The following is a 20,998-nucleotide window of genomic DNA, read 5'->3' on the forward strand; positions in this document are numbered from 1 at the left end:
GAAACATCACTTTTAATTTTCAGCCAATAAAAATGATTGAATATTTGGTGAAAAAGTCTTATCAACCCTTAAATGACCAGTCAAGGGAGTTTCATGGGCCAGATTAAGAATTTACTGTTGATATGACCTCGGACATATAGTTTGATAGCTCACTGACCACTCCTCACAAACAGCTACTTCATTTGGTCTTCGTAATCGCATTCAGATCCACTTTTTCACAACATTAAAAACTGGTACTTGTGTCGCTTCAGTTGCCCTAATAACACTCTTAACCAAACACGTGATCTAAGGATCTTGCTCCGGTTCTACAGTTAGTGATGGTCTTCTCTTACCCTAACTATAATAAAGAGAATAAGTAGTCAAAAATGACCACTGTGATTAATACCTCTAAATTCATCAATACTAGGAACAAGGGTGACCTCATCAGGAGACTCACCAATGAATGCGTCAGCTGCAGGAGTAATATTCTGATCAACATCATTCGCAAAGGCTTTCTTTCAATAGCTCTATTAACTGCACAAGCCGGATATAAATCAGGGAGTTCTATCTCAACAGGATCAACTTTTGATTTAAACAAGGTTTGTAAGTTACATGTAGATAGACCACGACATTATCTCCAGCTAGGCCTTTGGCTAGTAATAAATTAATACCATCGATGGGTAAACGCACACTATTTCGACTGTCAAGAGTCCTGAAACTACTTCTGATGACAAATTGACAAAAAGAGAAGAACGGTAACAAAGCTACACTCGACTCTCTTAGTAAGAATACTTTAACAGAAGAATACTTTTGAGACAAAGTCATAGTACCTGATAACATAAGACTCTGACAAGCTCAAATGTTCCATAATATTTGAATAAAGATAGGATTGGCAGAATCACCAGTAAGCGATATATAATCTACTGACATGAATGGTTCATAGTTTTTCATAATAAAATCAGACTGATGTTTGTTTGACCCAACAAATATATTGCTCCTACACATGACTGTGAATTTTACATAATAAAAGCATTTGAAATAATTATATCTTAAGTTTGTTTTGATGCGTATTTTTCTACCTTTAGCAATCAGAAATGGCATGCCCTTTTCGTCTTACATTAAGTGCACTTAAAAGAGATATGGATTTCCAATCAGTCTTATGAGAAGTTTTATATTTAAAAATTGAGATTTTGTAGTACTCATTTGAGACTGAGATGATTTTTAAAACAAAAAAGGCTGAGAGGAAGATTTGTTGACCAATGAAACTTTGTGCCAAGGAAAAATGTTCAGCTGTACTAGCGGCATCTTCTGCAGTTTTGTTCTCTCTCTCTCTCTCTCTCTCTCTCTCTCTCTCTCTCTCTCTCTCATACAGGTTAGAGACATTTTAATTTGTACTCTACGGAGATTCGAACCCAGGTCAGCGGGTAAAAGGCACCCATCCCCTTGCCTGCACACTCGAGTCTATATTCCCTTACGACTAATCACACATCACCAAACAGTTATATTACTCAATCAGTGTTATATGCACTCGTGTGTAGCAGACATACTTGCATGATGGCCTAGTAATTAATTCTGATTTATCTACACAGTGATTCCGGATTCCTATGAAATAAATCAAGGTATATATAATTAATTATAGAGAATTATATGTTACTGCATTTGTGTGGGAAAATACGAACGAGTTTTTCGGATGGAAATACTGCACGATCTAAATTCTCAAGAAGATGCTGGATTCAACATTGTTTTTGTTTTTTTAAAGAACAACAAACTCTTTTCGTTTTGGAGTGCAGTACAGACTACTTTGTAATGTGATTTCGATTTCAAAACTATAGTCTGGATTATAGGCCTACATATTACAGTACATTTTCGCAATGTGGATTAGTATTTGGAAAACAATTCTTATTGGCAGAAAGAGCCCACGAAGTACATTTTGAGGAGATTAAAGATGCAAAAAGGCAAGTAGATTTATTCTCATTATTATTGCCAGATATAGATGACATATTTGCATGCCCAGTCACTTGCATGATCTTTGTTGCAGGGACACCAGCTTTCGACAGGGCAGTCACAGTAGTCTTCCTTACTGAATGGTTGGTAATTCTCCCCTGGATTTCGGCCCTTTCTGCTGCTCGTTTCATCAGATTTCCCAGTTGATTAACCTCCATTGGTCTCGGATAATTCCTGCAATTTTTAATATTTTGTCCAGTAAAATATATATTTTATATCTTTTAAATGCACACTTTCATAAAAATATGTTTTCTTTTATTTTGCAAGGTTGGTTGATGCATTTCATTGTGAAAATTGTTTGGTATTTGCAGTGTACACAATTTATTCCAGATTTTTCTCATATTTATGTTTACTTTGATATAATTTTATTTTCATTTATTCTTTTTATTGCCAGAAAAGAAAATTACGAATATTTTTTATTTTATTCATATTTTTATTTTAAATAAGGGCATTCATTGAATCTTTAGAAATATAATAACCATATGTGGGAAGTTTCTGTCAGTTTCTGCATTGGAAATGTTGTCAAATAAAATGGTCTGTCAGCATCTATCATTTCCAAGGGCCTTCGTTTCGAATATTGCAGGTAAAGATGAACAGGGTCTTGCTCAGGTGTTGTTCCAGTAGAAAAAATGCGAGGTATTGTTGATCTGTAGTCATCCTTCCCAGTACCGTCAAAGATTTTTCTATCCCTCTCAGCATATTGAAGAAATTTTGTACCGGCTGAATATGTGAAAACTGATACATCTCCAAACTGTGGTCGTCTCGGACACTAAATCAAAACATTTTTCAAAAAAAAAAAAAAAGAACGGGGAAAATCGCAAAGCAAATGGCGTGTGAAAGCCCATTTCATCGGCTGAAAATAAATCTTCTTCGTCATTGTGGCTTATCCGCTCTGATGCTCTTGCTTTTCTTCTAAAACTAGCCTTCTTCAGTTGCATTTTTTAGAACTTAGTGCTTCGATTGATTTCTGAAATGTACGGTCTCTAAGAGAGACGGGATACCCTTTAGCCGTTCTATGCTGTTTCTTATAGAATCTAAAGAGCATGGCTCATACTCAGAACCATTGGCTTTGCAAATCGTTGTAAATATCTCGGCTAAATACGTGTTTAAATGATCTGGAATGATATTTTCAGTGCAGCGTGTTAACCGTTTGTTTGTTATCATACAGCCATCGCTGCACATTTCTGATATCATGTTCAGTCGCCTGCTTTGTTGAAAGTTTCTTTTGTGATTCTTTGAATCCATCCACATTGTCAACTTTGTCATCTCTACTTTCAAACGGCTCTAACAGTTGGTTTACTTCATCCACAGAAAAATAAAAAAAACTAAAAGTGCTGGCGTCTGCGTCCATCGTTTGTTTACAATAGAAAGTAGTTCCGTTATGCACGTGAATGCAGTATGAGTATTTGAACGCAAGTTCAGTATCGTGTATTGTACGATTCTGACAATGTAAAGTTAACGAAGAAAAAAATGAGCATATAATAATTATAAATATAGACCAGACAGAACGGAAGTGCTATCCCTGGATTCTATAAAAGAATGCTTGATAATAGTAGTCAGAATTAATATTTAATACAAATAATAATATCATACAGGATAGAGAATTTTTATTTGTACTCTACGGCGATTCTTATATATATATATATATATATATATATATATATATATATATATATATATATATATATATATATATATATATATATATATATATATATATATATATATCTGTCTGTCCGTGTGTGTGTGTGTGTGTGTGTGTGTGTGTGTTTGTGTTAACAGCATTTAGAGAAAAAAAAGCAAAGACACATTAACGGAAGCAATCAGATTCCTAACAACTTTCTTATAGAACATTAATTTCTAAATAAAGCAAATACATTGACCTCAGCATCTGGAAACATGTTTACCTCTAAGTAATAATGATTCTAAAATATGATCTAACACTACAGACAAGTATTAGCTATGTAGTATAATGGTGACCAAAAACAAAAAGATGTGAGCAGCCAGGTAGGCCTCAACCCTCAATTACCGACCAAGATCAACCACATACTAACGATTAAATATACATAACAACATGTCATTGAGGTCATAGAGCCATTCAGTAAAGAACACTACAGAGTAGCGATAAACTGACTAGCGAAGGAGTTATAATTTATAAGCAACACCATCCGAATGGATCGATATGTTTAATTAAATTATTTTTCCTAAACCATTTGTATACCCGCTTATAAGTCCGGTGCTACTGTAAAAGCGTACCCACTTAGATAAGTCCTAACAAACTGCATAGACCTAGAGGTTACTGTTGTTTGTTGTTTTTTTGCCTATGTATTTATCAAAATAATAAAAGTAATTTCCATATAGCAATCTTAAAACCTTCATACAATAATTGTACAAAGGCGATAATTCAATATTATCCCTGAAATTGAACATATATTAAAAGAAACATTGGATTCACCAGTTATATGCTGTCAGATATATCTAGAAATTCTAATTATAATGTTATTTATAATCTTTCATTGATAAATTGATAAATTTAATCAATTATACATATTTAAAGAGAAATAAATTTGTTTTTTTTTTATTTCATTATATGCGTTCTACATTTAAAAAAGACGAACTGGTATGTAGCTACACTGTTTCCGTTGCCTGATATAGTTTTACTTTCAACATGAATGAAACACGTTGACTCACTAGATGCAGCGACGAGCATCCTCAGCAGTTCGCATTCAGCTTGTTTTACTCCCAGGTGACGAACTACTGCATTCATTGCACAGGTGCTTGACGAGTACAGTATTCAGCTGCTAAATTGTATCAGTATTCTTCTAGTTACATAATAAAAACAATGTCAACATATCCGGATGCAAAACAAAAGAAAAAACAAATCTAATAAAGAGGAAGTACTCTTTTAGTTACAGAATAAAAACAAGCCCAAAACAACCAGATACACACAAAAAAAACCCCAAAATCAAATCTAATAATGAGGACTTTCTAACATCCTCTAACAAGCGTAAACAATGACCTATGTATAAAGTGACAAGTGGAAGTTAGCATCATACTTAACATTCTTACAAATACAATACAAATTGGGTTGATCCAATTAGTACAAAGGTACATATATTGCTCATTAGGGTTAAAATACAACATTGTTCGGTGTACTGATCATATGCATCGGTACAAATTTACCGTAAAGTGGGTTGTAAATTTGTATATATGGACAACAAGATAGGTATCTTCATTTGTAAATCGAGATTACCTGCACATTTAGAAACACTTCTTTTCTTTTGGTGAAACATCAATAAGGGTTAGTAGCTGTGAATTTCACGTTTAATAGAGTCAAGTGCTGCTTCGCTTAATCCGATCATTAAATATAAACTTCGCAAAACGGTCAACTTTGAAGTTATTCTTCCCATAAAGTTGACTGCATTATTTACTTGGTACGATTTTAAACTAAGGTGTGGAAAATAAAACTGGAACCATGTAATGGAATTACCTCCTCTTTTGTGTCTTACACAAATTTTGCTGCATTCCACGTTCAACCCGTTTCATTGAATGGAATAAACGCGGTGGTGCATATAATTTTGATTATACTAAATTCTGATGTTATGACAGAGATCGACGAAGAGTTCTGGAGAAAAAAAAAAGTATAGAGAAAACATCGTGATAGATTACTTTGTTAATGGAAAAGAAGAACTGCACACCAAGAATGAGAAGTCACCAAACCTTAGGTCAGGAAGCCATATTAAAATTAACGAATTCTAAAAGGAACGTCCTCGACACTGCAGATTCCGGTCTCCATCGCAGGGGTACGTACATTTTCATTATAGCACCTTATTTAAAGATTTAAATTCAACATACATGAGTCGTTATTGTCTTCGCTTTCTTACTGTATATTGCAAAAGCATAAACAATGCTTCAAACAAACTTATATCTGGTTCTCTAGAGAGGACTACGTTGTATAAATTGCTTGCATCGATTGTGCCAATCCATGATGGTAATGAGTAACTACATAACAGACAAAACATAGAAGATTTTGAATACATGCTCTCTCTCTCTCTCATCAATAGTTGGTAATAATTCATCGGAGGAATGGATTCCATTAATCCGAACTGATGAACCCTTTTCCAGCAGACTTTTCTGTCAAGGTCGCCAATATTTCTGGATCATTTTATAAAGTGTCAGACTTGTAGGAAGAAAATGCATTACAAAATCATTTTTGAAGATTATTTTCCGTTTGAGATTTCACGCATATTTAGCATCGAGCATCCATCTTAAGAACATATTCAAAGTTCCTACCATACATTGTTCATTTTTGGGTGGAGACAAATATTTGCATACTTTATCACAGGATAAGTCCACGGATCTGATTAAGTCCACGGATCTGATTAAGTCCACTGATCTGATCCAAATAAAATAGATGAGATAAACCAAGCAGCTCCATATCAATGATATACATTTCTTTTCTGCCATTTGATCCTTGGCGGATACATGTCATCATAATCCGGAGGTGGTATGTCTACACCGGGCAGACTTAATTCATAATCAGGTGGTGGCGTGTGTGGGATTGTTTTTCTATCAAATCTGGAAGGTTCTGGAAAATAACTGTATTTGATGAACTGTTCAATTTTAAATTCTGTTGACTTATCCATCCGGTCAAATGACTGCATTTCTAAATGTGACGGTTCTGTGTCGTGCTTTATGCGTTTAGCGTATCCTGGTGCCATTTCAAAATGTCCGGCAAATGTTTTAGGTCGCGTCGGAGGACGATATTTGAAACCATATCCGTCGCCTTCGTGGCTGGGAATGACATCCTGAGATCTATCTTGGATTTGCGCACTGGAATAATGACTGTATCGCCTTTTATCCAGCATATCATGTTGTACCGGTCGCCTCCATCTGTTTTCAGCAATCATCCTAAAAGAAGAAAATGATTTTTTTTTTAAAGTATAGAGCAGGAGATTTCGAGTCAGCGTAAGATGATGGCTGGTGTTCTTGACTCGTGAGCTGACGGTTCACTGTTGACGTTGACTTTCTCGTAAACTATGGTTGGTTGGTTGCTTTGCAACGTTACTTTGATTACATTATTGGCTATATCGCCGCAAAGGAAATGGGGTCAGTGCTTATCCCAATGAGACAAGAAGTCAGCCGAACCTGGTTGGTATAGGAGTGTATCGAATCGAAGGCGCCACATACTGAATTACGAGTACGAACGTCTATACCCTTTGAACAAGTCACACATGTTCACTTCTCCCAGAAGAATCCATGCGTATATGATTAATAGCTTCAGCTGGATTGCTAATTTGCGACTGAGTGCCATTACAATTATGCCATTTAATCTAAGTCGATAGGAGCAACATAAATCATGATCAGTCCATGACCTTTGCGCAGATATAAGCATGCATGAACCCTAGACCAACAAGCAGGTCTCCGCTTTTTTCTTCTTCTGACAGCGGAGACTAACATTGTCGGGCAGTATTCCATACTGAAGTTTTACGATGTGTTAACCTCCCCATCAGTTCTGACTTATCGGACGCTCGCTAGTAATTAATAAATTTATTTCGACTGACCTTGGTGTGCGGGTGGAAGCTAAAATCCCTCTTCTTTTGACCTATTTTTAAATTGCTGTCGCATGCGCGGAAAGCAGCATCACCCCAAGGCAAGAACAACCGCTTGAAACCTTCTAGGGAGAAGTATATCACACGGAATTGACTAATGCTTGGGACGGAACTGCGGTTAGGCCTGGTCGTCACGGCATAATTTTAAGACAGATACAGAGGTGTCGGAAATTCGAGATCTAGAGAACGATACATTTCTTTTTACAAATAAGGTAATTAATAGATGTATACATAGGTGTTCTGTTATGACAGAGGTTATTACTAAAAAGTGAGTGTTCTCAAGGATTTGATGCCATAGATAAAAAAGGAGGGATTTTAGTTTCCATCCGCATATCAAGGTCAGTCGAAATACATTTATTAATTACTAGCAAGCGTCCAACAAGTCAGAACTGATGGGGAGGTTATTAACACACCGTGAAACCTCAGTATGGAATACTGCCCGGCATCGTTTGTCTGCGTTATCAGAAAAAAAAAAGCGGACACCTATTTGTTTGTAAAGCATGAACCCCACATAAAGAGATTATGATAATCCCGTTAAGCGATTAAAATTGTTAAATTCTGGCCCTTTCTATAACTGAAAATGTTGAACAGTCAGTTGCAATGTAGACTCAGACATGGCTTTGCTGGCAAAACAAAACAAATGTAAATAAAATCGTGATATCTTGGATTACATAAGAAAAGTATTCTATTTGTCAGAAAATGTTGGATTTGTCATAATTCTCGATATTTTGCCAGTAACCTTTATTCTGTCCGGATACGAGCCTAACACCTTTATAAATTTCCCTCTGTCATAGGCTGGACAAATATTTTTTTCTGATTGGTAACTAATAGTTTAATATTATATCCATTATATTGTCTGAAGAAAACACTAATTAGCTTGAGATAAAAGGAAATACAAACATTTCAGCTGAAAAGACCCCCCCCCCCAAGATACTGCACTGTATATCAGATGAATTTGCTATGTATATATCCCCCGAGTGGCCGAGTGGTCTAAAGCGCTCTTCGTTTCGGATCACTGCCATCTCACCTCTGTCTGCGTCGGTTCGAGTCTAAGATTCAGCCAATGTGGGTATGTGAGAAAGCTTGCCAGTAGCTTCTCGTGGGTCGGTGGTTTTCCCGGGTTCTTCCTCCACCATTAATACTGGCCGCCATATATAGCTTATCGTGTGCTGAAAAATGGCGTTAAACCCCACAACAACAACTATGTATATATCAAGTGTTGTATAAGTTATAATCTTAGAACTGAACTAAAGTGGAAAGACTAAGCTTACACTATGCTTAACTCTCTTTAGAAGATATTGTGCTGACATAGGGTTTGTTGATAAGAAATGGAAAGGAAGTTATCATAGCATACATTTTATTAGCTACACATTTTTATATGATGGGCAGGGAAACTTTGAGTGGGCTGCCAACATATTTATGACAAAGGGCGAGAAAAATTAAAAAACACTCTCAATAAACCTGAAAATATTTGGTGGGCTTGAGATTTTCGTAAAACAAATTCAATAAGAAAGCACGCAGTCTCCTCAAAATCTTAGGATTATTCGCAATCTTAATAAAGAAATGCATATGCTTAAATTAACATAAGCTAATAAATAATTAACAAATAACATAGTTTTTTTAAATAATTATTTTGTCATGAACAACGACAACATTCTGTTCATATAACTATATAAATGAATTCGAAATAAAATTACAAAAGGAATTTCCGTTCATTCTGCACTGACGGAAACTACCGAAGTACCGGTACGTACCACCGACAAACCAATATATATATATATAAACACCGCTCAACTGGATTAAGCTTTTTTGTACACAACTGAGATTTTCTGTTCATATTTGGTTGTAAACCTTTGTCCCATGCTGACAAATACTTGGACTCGCAGTGTGCCGACATCTGCATAGACATACTCTTTAGCTAGGTGTATATCAGGGATGCACAACCCCCAGCCCGCGAATATGTTCTGTCCGGTCCTCATGGCAACTTAAAACAACACAGAAATCTGGCCCGTGAACAGTAATTATATTAAAGAATAGAGTGTTTGCTGCCCTAGAGTGGTCTTAGAAAATTTAATCGGGCCCGAAGCCGAAAAAGGTTGTGCACCCCTGGTATATATGAATGTCACTTCCTTGTTGTTCTATAAATAGTTACATGTATGTGACTCTCTGAATGTCCAATCCTTGTCAATATATGATTGAGTTTAATCTTCTCTTTATTATACAAATATACCCTTTATATTTATTACCACTAAAGCCAGTCCAGTTGGCTGCCTCGTTGTGTCCAAGGGAAAGGCATTCGGCTCTCGTCTTCTATGCAGTATAGAGCCAAATTGAGTGCTGAAAATACCGTTACCTACCAATCACCCAACCGACTAGCCTTTGTGATTTTGAAGTTTAATGCAATTATTACGCACCACACAGAATATACATGTCTCCTTCATTGTTTGACTTTGATATATCTTTTATTGCTTTCTTTGACTAGTATATTTATTTTCATTCGTAGCAATGAAAAGTATGCATCATTTTGTTTCCAACAAGTTCGATACACCTGCGGATACTATTGTTATGGATAAAATACAACATACGCCAACATGACCGGCCGACAGCTATATTATAACCTACGTTAAATCGGACAAATTCGTGTCACCAATAACAGCGGTGGCAGGTAATAATGTTCAACATGTCAAATTAGACTAATTTAGACACGAACACTTACTTCGTGTTTTCTTCACAATATTATTCTTCTGCTATACCATACATAGAGGGTTTTTACAAGTAATTATTGCAGGATCTCGGGCCTTTCGTTATTCGAGTTAAGGCTTAGCCAAAATATGGTTGTCTGCATGATATGAATGGTGCAATGAAATAAATATTTACCTAAGTGAAATCACTATAAACCATGCTTATTTAAATATATGCGAAATGTATATAAATGAATAAATAGTTTGCATTGTTGTGCAAAGTAGACATTTAGCTGCACACTAGCTTCATCGCCTCTGTTGATAGCAAAGTTTTAGACATACCAACCTAACGTCCTTGACAGGTCTTTCTCCACCCATGTAAGTATCCGGAACACCATAATGTTCATATCCGTACAACATACTGCCTTCTTTACTTGCCAGAATAACCACAACCTAATAAGTGTGTCTTCTTTGTACCAATGCGAACATATCCGTAAGCATGTCTTTAAACAGGAAGGTATGAACGATTCGATTGATAGACTTGGCAGTCAGCAATATACATGCGTAATTAAAACTGAGAGCAAAACGTGCTAACTGTTGTTGACGCGTTCATAATTATAGTGAAGCGTTTTGCTCTATGCGAACTCATTTCTTATATCACAAACGAGTTCTTTATCTCTCTGAAAGTATACGCGTCAGAGAACTTAGCTCTATATTCTCGGTGTAATTTAAACAGATTTACAATGTTTTGTGTGTGAAATTCAAACATAAACACCCATTTTGATTAGATCTAATGGTCGTAGACAGAATATATATTTTTTTGCGATGGTCTGTCGTTAGGCATCCGTCCGTTAGCACAAATGTTTAACGTTACCCCTCCTAAAACCTGCGAGGCATGCCATGAAATGTTTAACACACATTCGTTTCAAGGTTTGCTAATGTCAAAATACGTCGAGCTATGAGGAGACACTGATTTCCCGTTGTGGCAGCAGCAATCATATGGAGCGCTCTGATACATTTATTTTACCAAAGTTTATACATGGGAAATGTTAGCATAAATTAAAGCACGTAAGTGTAAGCAATACCCTTTGCGCACAGATTTAATGATTAGGTATAACGGTACCAATTGTACTACCCTAGGTGGGCGGAGCTTAAGGTGTAAGACCATTGTATTCAGAAATAAACGACAACACTAGCTGTGATTGGTGCATTATGTAAGAGTTGTACTTTCTGTTAGGCTTTAAAAAGTTGAGCCTCTTGGCAACATGTGAGATTATGTTAATTCATATATAGATCTAGTACTAATATTAGTACCCCTACTCCTATCTCGTGGACGGGGTACTAACATGAGCATATATGTGTCAATGGAGCAAGCCGGGTGTGATTCACACCCTACGCCCTTTTAGCCTAATATCAACAATTTGAACATATTCCTTGCACGTAATGAAATAACGGAATGATCCTCTTATTTAATACCGGAAGTATCGCAAATCATTGCAGAAATAGTTGTAAAATCTCGTTTACCTTTCTTATCCAATATTTTAATTAAAATAATGATTACTTCCGTTCTCAGCCTCGTTTGTTTGTATGTCATATAAGGACATTTAGGCCTTATTTGGAAACGTAAACAAATCGTAGTACAAATATGGCGCGGTTTGATTAAAAAATTCTGCACATTAAAAGTAAATACGGTTTATCGGCAACTTTGAAATTCCACCAAGAAGTCATTATTCGCCACTTTAATGATAATAACATAGCGTAGAATATCCAAATATGGTCTGGTAAGCGTTATATAGAAAAGGGGTCACTGCGAGAGTCTCGCGTTATCTGTCATGGCAGACACGATGTGGTTAGTGTAACCATGCAAATTTATTTTATCGTGTAAAGGCTTAATAAATTCAAAATAAACCAAACCTCTTTCACAACATGATTAAACTTATGTAGTAGATTTCTACACTATTTGTTTCTCTGACTTTAGTCCAAACTTCTTTCACAACATGATTATACTTATGTAGTACATTTCTACACTATTTGTTTCTCTGACTTCAGTGATGATTTTTTTTGGTGCTCCATTACATGATATGGGATCAGTTCGTAGCCTCATCCACAACAAATAAAGTAGAGTCTACGACATCGTAGCTAATCTAGATTATATTTTGTATTTTGTTTTTAAATGTGGCTGAAAACATATGTTCTGACTAGATAACTCTTACCCCTGTCTAGTTCTGGCAGAGTTATCTCTCTTAAATGTAGTGGAGTACTTGGTTCTGTCCTTGTCAAATTGACAATCTAACATTGTTCTCTATGACAGTGTGTGACAAGCATGCTGAGGTAGAATAGAAACAATATTTATTTTACAAAACATTAGCATTGAGGTCCATGGAAGAACTATTGGTACCGTGAAACCTATAGGGAAGAACAGCCCCACACTGTATCCATAGAAACGCATACATTTGGGCGGCATTTGCGAAATGTACTATTTCACCCCAATCCAACATAACCACTTAGAAGCTGTGATCTACTATATTTGGTGACTGACTGGCATACTGCATCATTTTTTTTTTCACAACGCAAAGGAGGGAAGCTTTCTATCTCTGTTACAAAGAGGATGGGAAGGTAGACCTTTATGTGAGGACTGGGGGGTTAGTGACCTCATGTATCTGCAGACAGTGTAAATTGTTCAATGCTTATACTTTATAATAAGACTGGACCATGTCCACCTGCTCTGCATCTACCAAATAAATATAAAGTCTTTAATTTTAGGTGAATTGTACTTTTTGATGTAGGAGAAGTATATACTTCACAAAATCTTCTCTTTTTTTTTCATAACCAGTCACTGAAAATGTCTTGAAATGCTATGTCTGGTGTAAGGGGACAACTGAATGATTTACATAAGGAGTGGCATTTTTTTTTAATATTTCCTCCAATATATTAGGCATTTATTATAGATGAGTTCATGAAATACATATATTAACTTCAATGCAATTAAATTATCCAAAAATATATTACTGATAAAGTGAGAACCTAACATTCAGGCTTCTATATGTAGTGGAGACCTCAAGAGTGATGTAATTTTGTCTTCTGAGATGAGGCTGTTGTTTTATATCACATAGTTCATGTTCTCTACAATGCCAGAACGTGGAGTGCAGCCTTCCATACACATCCAGGTACGTTCCCATGCCAATTTGGATTCTTTCGATGGGATGCAACGTTTGAAGAACAGTGTGGACTTGATTGGAAGGAATAGGCCATCTGTGACTAATATGGTTATCACTCAGTAATGTTTGACCTAGTATGGAAATTCAACAACAACAGCTGGAGAGAAATAAATAGAATTAATTGAAAGTCAATAGTAGGTTATAATTGGGGTTATACAAGTGTCAATGGGAAATGCTGACTTAAAGAAACTGCTCTTGTCTGTTGGTATTCCCTGCTACTTCAACAAAAGGGAATGCAAGAGAACTTAGCTAAATAAACTGCATGAACAATTGAAAGACAGGAAAGTGTACAAAATTAGACAATTAGAGCAGGACAATTAAAATCAAAGCGGGAAGGAATACCATATCTTTAATAAATTACCTAAAATTATTCATACCAGAATATTCTATATGATGCAAGTGATATATCTATAAGTAAACCTAGAGTGTTCTCTATCCTGGTTTATGACATGCCTTACAAGAACAATATAGGTGTTTCTTTTATACATGATTTTTCATCTTTTGCAGGTAAAATAGTCAATATTTGGCCCAAATCAACTATATTATCTTTACATAACTTTTTTTGTAGCATATGTGCCAATATACACAAACATAAAGCCATCAGTCTATGTCTGTGATAGCTATAGTTACAAAAGCCCCCATACAAAGCCAACTTGTGCTATTTTTTGAAGATTTCTTACATTTTATTCTTAAAACGCTGTTAATATTTGACCAAAAATGTTCAACATCCATTAGTTTTCCTACTTCAAACTATTACAGTTCACAAATGCCGCCCAAATGTATGCGTTTCTATGGATAAAATGTGAGGCTGTTCTTCCCTATAGGTATCACGGTACCAATTGTTTTTTCCATAGACCTCAAAAATGCTAAAGAGCAGCAGGGAGGGTGAACAGACCACTTGCTCGAAAGTCCAGTTATGAAAGAAAAAAACTTAATACTAAAGAAATTAAAAGTACACGGTCAATAACGTCAAACCGAAGCCTCTAACCAAAATAGAGAGCTTCTCTAATTGAGTTAGTTTATTTTGTTACTTCACTTTGTCGTTCGTGTTTTTCAAAATTTGTGTGTTTTGTTTACCCGTCGGACGCTCATGTTTGGTCGCAACCTCCCTGCTGCTGTAATATGAGAGTAAATTAAATCATTGTTATATCAATAATGGAATCTCGCACAGCTAGATTAGCTTGAGAGCGACTAGAGTCAATTAAGAAATATATCCCTGTTCGTGATGCTGTCAAACACCAACTACAAGCATGTCAGGAGTTCTCAGGTGGAATTTGCAGAATGTGCAGAACAATTATTTAAACCGGTTACGAGGTCTACGGAAGGAGTTACAGAGGCTGCCAAAGATCTTCCTACATTAGCAAACCGCTAAAGCAACTGGAAAAAAAGCAGAAAGAACTAAACAAACAAGAAAGATTCTACGAGAACTTCCAGCTAAAATAGCTGAGGCTGAACCACAATTCCAAGAAGAAATACATCACCTACTTAAGAGCTTTGACAAAGTCTATGAGGAGGTCGGTGATGTAGGGATCGTGTTACACAAAAACTAAAACCACCAACCCGACTTACTAAAGAAGGTCTTAGACAATTTCAAGAAAATGCTGCAAATGTGTCCGCTACAGGATATCCAAATCCCGATAAACTATTAGATCAAGACACGGCCAGTGTTCCAGAAATAAAACTGGATTCCTTTTATATTTCGAGAGTCCCGTGGTATATCCAAAATCAGCATAAAAAATATATAAGGATAAATTTGCAGAATCTGAGAAACAAGTCGAAGAGGTTAAAAGAAATGCCTTATTCAGAGTTTTGCCATTCAGCCCACCTCGCTTTTGCAGAAGGAGAGGCAATTGGAAGTAGTATTGGTTCAGGTAGCAGGGGGAGTGGCCTTGTTTCTCCATGTCCTAGCAACGTTCTTGCTGATGTTGAAAGACTAGTAATGCTCACTGGAGGAAAACGAGCCGGTAATAATTCCCCAGAAATTATTAATGAAGCAGCTGATATTTGTCAACGATTATTTACAGGCCGTATCATGGACATTGTTTATCAATCTATTTTTGATGAAATCGTTGATGATTATCACAGTGATTGAGGGTATACAATTAGATCAGTGACAAGAAAGCAAAATGATTATACATAATGCTCAACGTGGACCTGTAATGGTCAAGGCGATAGATTCATGATTACCAATATGTAAAGTTACCTACGGATATGGACTCGGTGATGTTGTTCAAGGTCTATTTAGAAGGACAGCCCAAAAGTAATACCGGTTGCAAAACAATTATCAATGAAAGCTATTGGCGTTGTTTGTGATAAAGGTATTGATATTATTGGTGATGTTGAGGGCAAAGCATTCTCAGCAACCAATGACAGACTAGCATGATTAATACGAAGAAAACCGCAGACGGTAAATTTACCCAGTACTGAGGTGTATCAGTAGTGTAGTGGGTTAGTTTAGCCTCAATGGGAATTAGCATTACAGACCCCCCCGGGCCTGTTTAGCCTCAATGGAAATTTAGCATTAACCACCTTGGGCCTGTTTAGCCTCAATGGAAATTTAACATGGGCAAAAAACCCTGGGCCTGTTTAGCCTCAAGGGAATTTAACATTGGAAGAAAAAGACGTTTGGGCCTGTTGAGCCTCAAGGGGAAATGGAATGGAACCCTATTTTTTAAAGAAAAAAGGCAATGGAAAGTCATTCTCTTTTCGTGACCTATGAGTGGCCCTGAAAAGGGCCTTTGGGTTTATGTTAATGTATCCATTAACATAAGGGGCACCGCATTGGTCTTCTTCTTGTCCTTAGGCTGCGCCTCACTGTAGGACCGTAAATCAGCACTCTTTTGAGGCATCCTTGTCTTTCTACGTAGATCCTACGTATCCACAGACTGCTGTCTGTCCTGTGGACAACGGTCCACTTGGATCGGACATACATTAGCATGTCCGTCCTAAACATCATTGAAGACACAAGGGTGGATGATTCAACTGTGGTCCACATCTTGAGGCGACGAGAACAGGTGAATCAATGCAGTGAACTGCGCTTATTTATAGGTAGAGGAAGGATTGAAACGGATTGAGTTCATTGACCAATCCAAACACGCGTTACAAAATTCAGTCAGCCCGCATCCAATCCGAAGAGAGCAGTCTGTGACGTCACGTGGTCTATATAGATTTGCTAGCGCCTGTGTGCAGTCAATCTATGCGACAGTGATTCAACATGACGGAAACTCAGAAAACGATCCATTGGGGTGCACCAGCAGTGGAGACCGCCCAAGGGAACCCGGACTTACTTTCAGAAGAGGTAAACGGGTATTTTGTGGATTTTCTTACCTCGCAAGAATTTGTTCCGGAACCTTCGTCACCTTCTTCATTACCGCAAGTGGAGAATTTTAGACAGAGACAGAAAGAAGAATTGGAGAAATTTATACAACGACAAAAGGAAGCGGAACAAGCTTTTCTCCTACAGCAACAGCAAGAAGAAGAGGTAAGAAAAAAAATGACAAGAAGAAGAAGTAGCAGCAAAGAAACAAGAGGGTGAAAATCAAACGGTCACGGTACTGTTAGACATTTTAGCGGAGTTAAGAAGTCTGAAACAAATGTATCAGACTTCTTTATCACGACCGAAGAGAATACGACCTTCCCGAGCTAAACACGTCAACCCTGTGACTAATCCTGTCGTACCACCCTTAGTGATTTCAACCAAATCATCATCATCATCAACATTACGCAGTCCAGAAGTAGGCCTTGGCCGTGGCAAAGGCTTAAGGCAGTTAAAGTTGATTGCTTAAACTCACCCCTTCACCAAGAAAAAGGCCCTTTTCAGGGCCACCCACGTCTCTCGAAAAGAGATACACTTTCAATTGCCAATAACTCAAAAAAAAACATTTTACCCCTATAGTACGTGTATGTGAGTGCGTGAGTGTAGCTTCTTATTTTAAAATCAAAACTCAAAGACACTTACCTTATATAATTAATATATTCTTTTCTCAATAGTTACAATCCAATTCACAATTCACAACAGAACACTTTAGAAAGTACATTCACTTCTTCTGTTTCATTTTTTACTCTCTCTGTTTTTTCAATTTCTTCACCGTCACAGTCTTTTCCTCCTCTTCCTCCTCACTTTCTTCCCTTCTTCTTTTCTTCTCCTGTTTCGTTTTCTTCATCTGGCTGCATTCTTCCTCTGAAGAATCCCTCTCTTCTTCTGACTCCTCTTGTTTCTTTTTTGGGCAATCTGGAGACCAATGTCCTTTTTCTTGACAATAATAACAGGTATCTTGACTTTTGTCTTTTCTAGCCCCTGTTTTTCTTTTTTGACGGTCTGGACACTCTGAAGACCAATGCCCTTTTTTTCGACAGATATAGCAAGTATCTTGACTTTTATCTTGAAAGGAAGGAGAGTAGTCCGTCGGCTGGTCTGAAGAGAATTTTCTAATGACCCCTCGCAAAGCTCTGATGAACGTTCGATTTGGCTAGTCTCTTCCATCGTTGTGCTCGGTTTGAGAGTGAAATGAATAGTGAAAGGACAAGACACACACCCTTTTATATACGCTGGTCTGCCATGACTATAAATTAGTCTATGGTGTTTAAACTTGAGTCATTTGACGTTTTTCACTCAAGATGAAACGATCCTATTCATTCGAGAAGAAAGAAGAAGAAAGTAAGAGGCAGAAACGTGATCTATCGCCTCGTACCAGGGCTGAAGTCTTGGCACAAATTCATGCCAGTGATTTTGAAGAGGACATGAGTGAACCAGAATTCAAACCCTCTAAACAAAGTTCACCACCCTTAGTCAACCCTGAAAAGTACCATTCCATTCGAGAGACGGAAAAGCGCTCATCTAGAAAATTTAGAACCACGGCTTACAAATACTCAGTGAAGTTTAAAGATTTCAAGGCTGAAGTACCGTTAGAGAAAGCAGAAGGGTTCATCACTGGGGTGTGGGATTCTTTGCTCACTGCACTCAAGCGACAATGTCAACCCAAAGAAGACGATCGCTTGAGACTTTCCATACAACACGACGGTTTGAAATCCCCTGTTTGGATCGAGTTTAGCAGACCCGCAGAACTAACTGCTTCCAAAGTCATGGACAAGATTAAACACGTACAACAATCTAATGACCAGTTTGACATCACCGATGGAAAAGCCACACTGGACATGACCCACGTCTCTCCTCCTCAAGGGACCGGACAACGCAATAAGGTGTTACTGGTGAACGACCTTCGCAACACCAAAAAGAGTCTCGTCCAAATTCACAATTCTCAAGACCAGATGTGTTTAGCCCGAGCCATCGTGATGGGACGAACCTATGCCAACAAGAACGACACGACGGAATGGAAAAGAGCCTGGAAAACTATTCGACAATCGGACCGAGCCAAACAACGAAACGAAGCAGAACTCCTGTTACAACAAGCCGACTTGCCCAAAGACAAACCCTGTGGCATTCCTGAGATGCAAAAATTGCAAGATGTCCTAGCTCCACGGTACACCTTGAAAGTGCACCCTCAAGAAGTGCGCGGACCTCTGTTGTTTCGAGGCCAAGACTTTAAGGACGGAAAATACATTCATGTCTATTATCACGATGACCATTTCGATACCATTACCAGTATCACTGCATTCCTGCGATACAGTTATTACTGTGAGAAATGTGACTATGGCTATAACAATCGAGAACAACACAAACATTGCGGATTGAAATGCTCAGGATGTTTGGCCTCTCCACCCTGTCTGAGCGAAGGACAAGAAAGAGTACATTGTCCTGCTTGTCTGCTTACGTTTGTCAGCCCTGCCTGTTACCAACAACATCTCAAGACGCAAGGTTCACAGCAGAAATGTGCTTGTCAACTCCTGAGAATGTGCCCTACGTGTGGACAAGGCCTACGTACCAATAATGCCAAGGCACACGTATGTTCAGGAAAAAAAAATGTCACATTTGTCATCACATCGTGGACTTGGAACACCAACGCTACGTGCAAAAATACCAACCCCCACCAGAGAAAGAGGACGGTCACAAGAAGAAAGGCAATTTCATCTTTTTCGATTTCGAATGCATGCAAGAGACCGGCATTCACATTCCTAATTTCTGCGTGGCTCATCGAGCGTGCGAGAAGTGCATTCAAGAACCTATTTTCAGTCACTGTCCTCACTGTAGCAAGATTCCCGGAGGGCGTGAAAAAAATCTTTCGGGGACCGAACACGTTAGCCGATTTTGCCCAATGGGTCTTAAACCCCATAGACAAGACGTGGAGCCAAGAGGACATCGAACGTTACGGAGATTGTCATCGTCATGCCACAGTGATGGCTCACAATTTCTCCGGATACGATGGACAGTTTCTTTTGAGGTACTATACGGAACATGGCACCGAACGTCCTAAAGTGACTTTGAACGGAGCCAAAATCATTTTCATGCAAGTGGGACAAGTGCAGTTTAAAGATTCGATGAGTTACTTGGCCATGCCTTTGAGTCGAATGCCTAAAACGTTTGGAATGACAGAAATGGTTAAAGGGTACTTTCCACACTTTTTCAATACGGAAGCCAATCAACACGCCGTTCTACCCCATTTACCTGAGGCTCACTATTACGACCCCGACAACATGCGTACCGAACAACGAGAAGCTTTCTACGCTTGGTACCAGGCTCACGCCTCGGACCCTTTCGACTTTCTGGAAGAAATGCTAAAGTATTGTCGTTCCGACGTGGACATTTTACGGCGATGCTGTGGAAAATTTCGAGAACTGTTCATGGAACACGGAGGGGTCGATCCTTTGAAAGAAGCTTGCACCATTGCCAAAGTGTGTTCCTTAGTGTATCGACAACGATTCATGCCTGAAAACACCGTGGCTGTCATCAGCCCTCAAACGACCAACTTTGTCAAACGTCAATACTCGGTCAAAGCCCTACGTTGGTTACATTACTTGTGCGACAAGGAAAACAAATGGATTCAGCATGCCCGCAACGGAGGGGGTGAAAAGACCATCGGAACGTATTCGGTAGATGGCTGGGACTTAGAAAACCCCAAGATCTTGTACGAGTTTAACGGTTGTTTATTTCACAGATGTCCCGTCTGTTACCCTGATCGTGACACTAAAAATCAGTTTTTACAACGAACCATGGAAGACTTGTACCAGGCCACTTGTCAGCGACGCCTAAAGTTAGAACAGGAAGGATACCAAGTGGTGGAAATGTGGGAACACGAATACGATCGCCGTTTGAAAACCGATCCCGAGTTTAAACGCCTCGTGGAAAGTTACCAGTTCATGGACCCGTTGAACCCGAGAGATAGTTTGTACGGAGGAAGGACCAATGCCACCTGTTTGCTGTACCAAGCCGACGAAGAGAAAGAAGAAGAAATCAAATACTTGGACGTGTGTTCGCTGTATCCCTACGTGTGCAAATATTGTCGCTTTCCTGTAGGGCACCCACAGTTGTTCACGGAACACATCGACCCGAAAAACATTCGACAATACGAAGGTCTGATCAAGTGCAAAGTTTTGCCGCCCACAGACT

General features: G+C 38.1%; 1 protein-coding gene across 2 annotated transcripts; it reads right to left on the reverse strand.

Moving 5' to 3' along the window:
• Positions 1-4,870: 4,870 nt before the first annotated feature.
• On the reverse strand, positions 4,871-11,227 carry LOC149807274 (uncharacterized). Of its 2 annotated transcripts, none has more exons than XM_089964347.1 (2): positions 10,619-11,227; positions 4,871-6,894 (listed from the first exon to the last, which is right to left on the reverse strand). In XM_089964347.1, the coding sequence occupies exons 1-2, from the start codon at positions 10,681-10,683 to the stop codon at positions 6,423-6,425; spliced, it is 537 nt and encodes a 178-aa protein (XP_089820473.1). In that variant the 5' UTR covers positions 10,684-11,227; the 3' UTR covers positions 4,871-6,422. The 2 variants fall into 2 exon arrangements, with proteins under 2 accessions (XP_089820473.1, XP_089820464.1); XM_089964338.1 differs by having other exon boundaries at positions 10,623-11,217.
• Positions 11,228-20,998: the final 9,771 nt, after the last annotated feature.

Source organism: Sinohyriopsis cumingii, chromosome 1 (genome assembly GCF_028554795.1).
Source record: "Sinohyriopsis cumingii isolate HCF-2022 chromosome 1, ASM2855479v2, whole genome shotgun sequence".
Taxonomy (NCBI): domain Eukaryota; kingdom Metazoa; phylum Mollusca; class Bivalvia; order Unionida; family Unionidae; genus Sinohyriopsis; species Sinohyriopsis cumingii.

Coding starts and splice junctions, on each gene's coding strand:
- LOC149807274 (XM_089964338.1), bottom strand. CDS start 10,696: ATGTTGTACGGATATGAACATTATGGTGTTCCGGATACTTACATGGGT. Junction 6,895..10,622: donor AGACCTGTCAAGGACGTTAG/GTTGGTATGTCT, acceptor TTCTTCTTTTAG/GATGATTGCTGAAAACAGAT.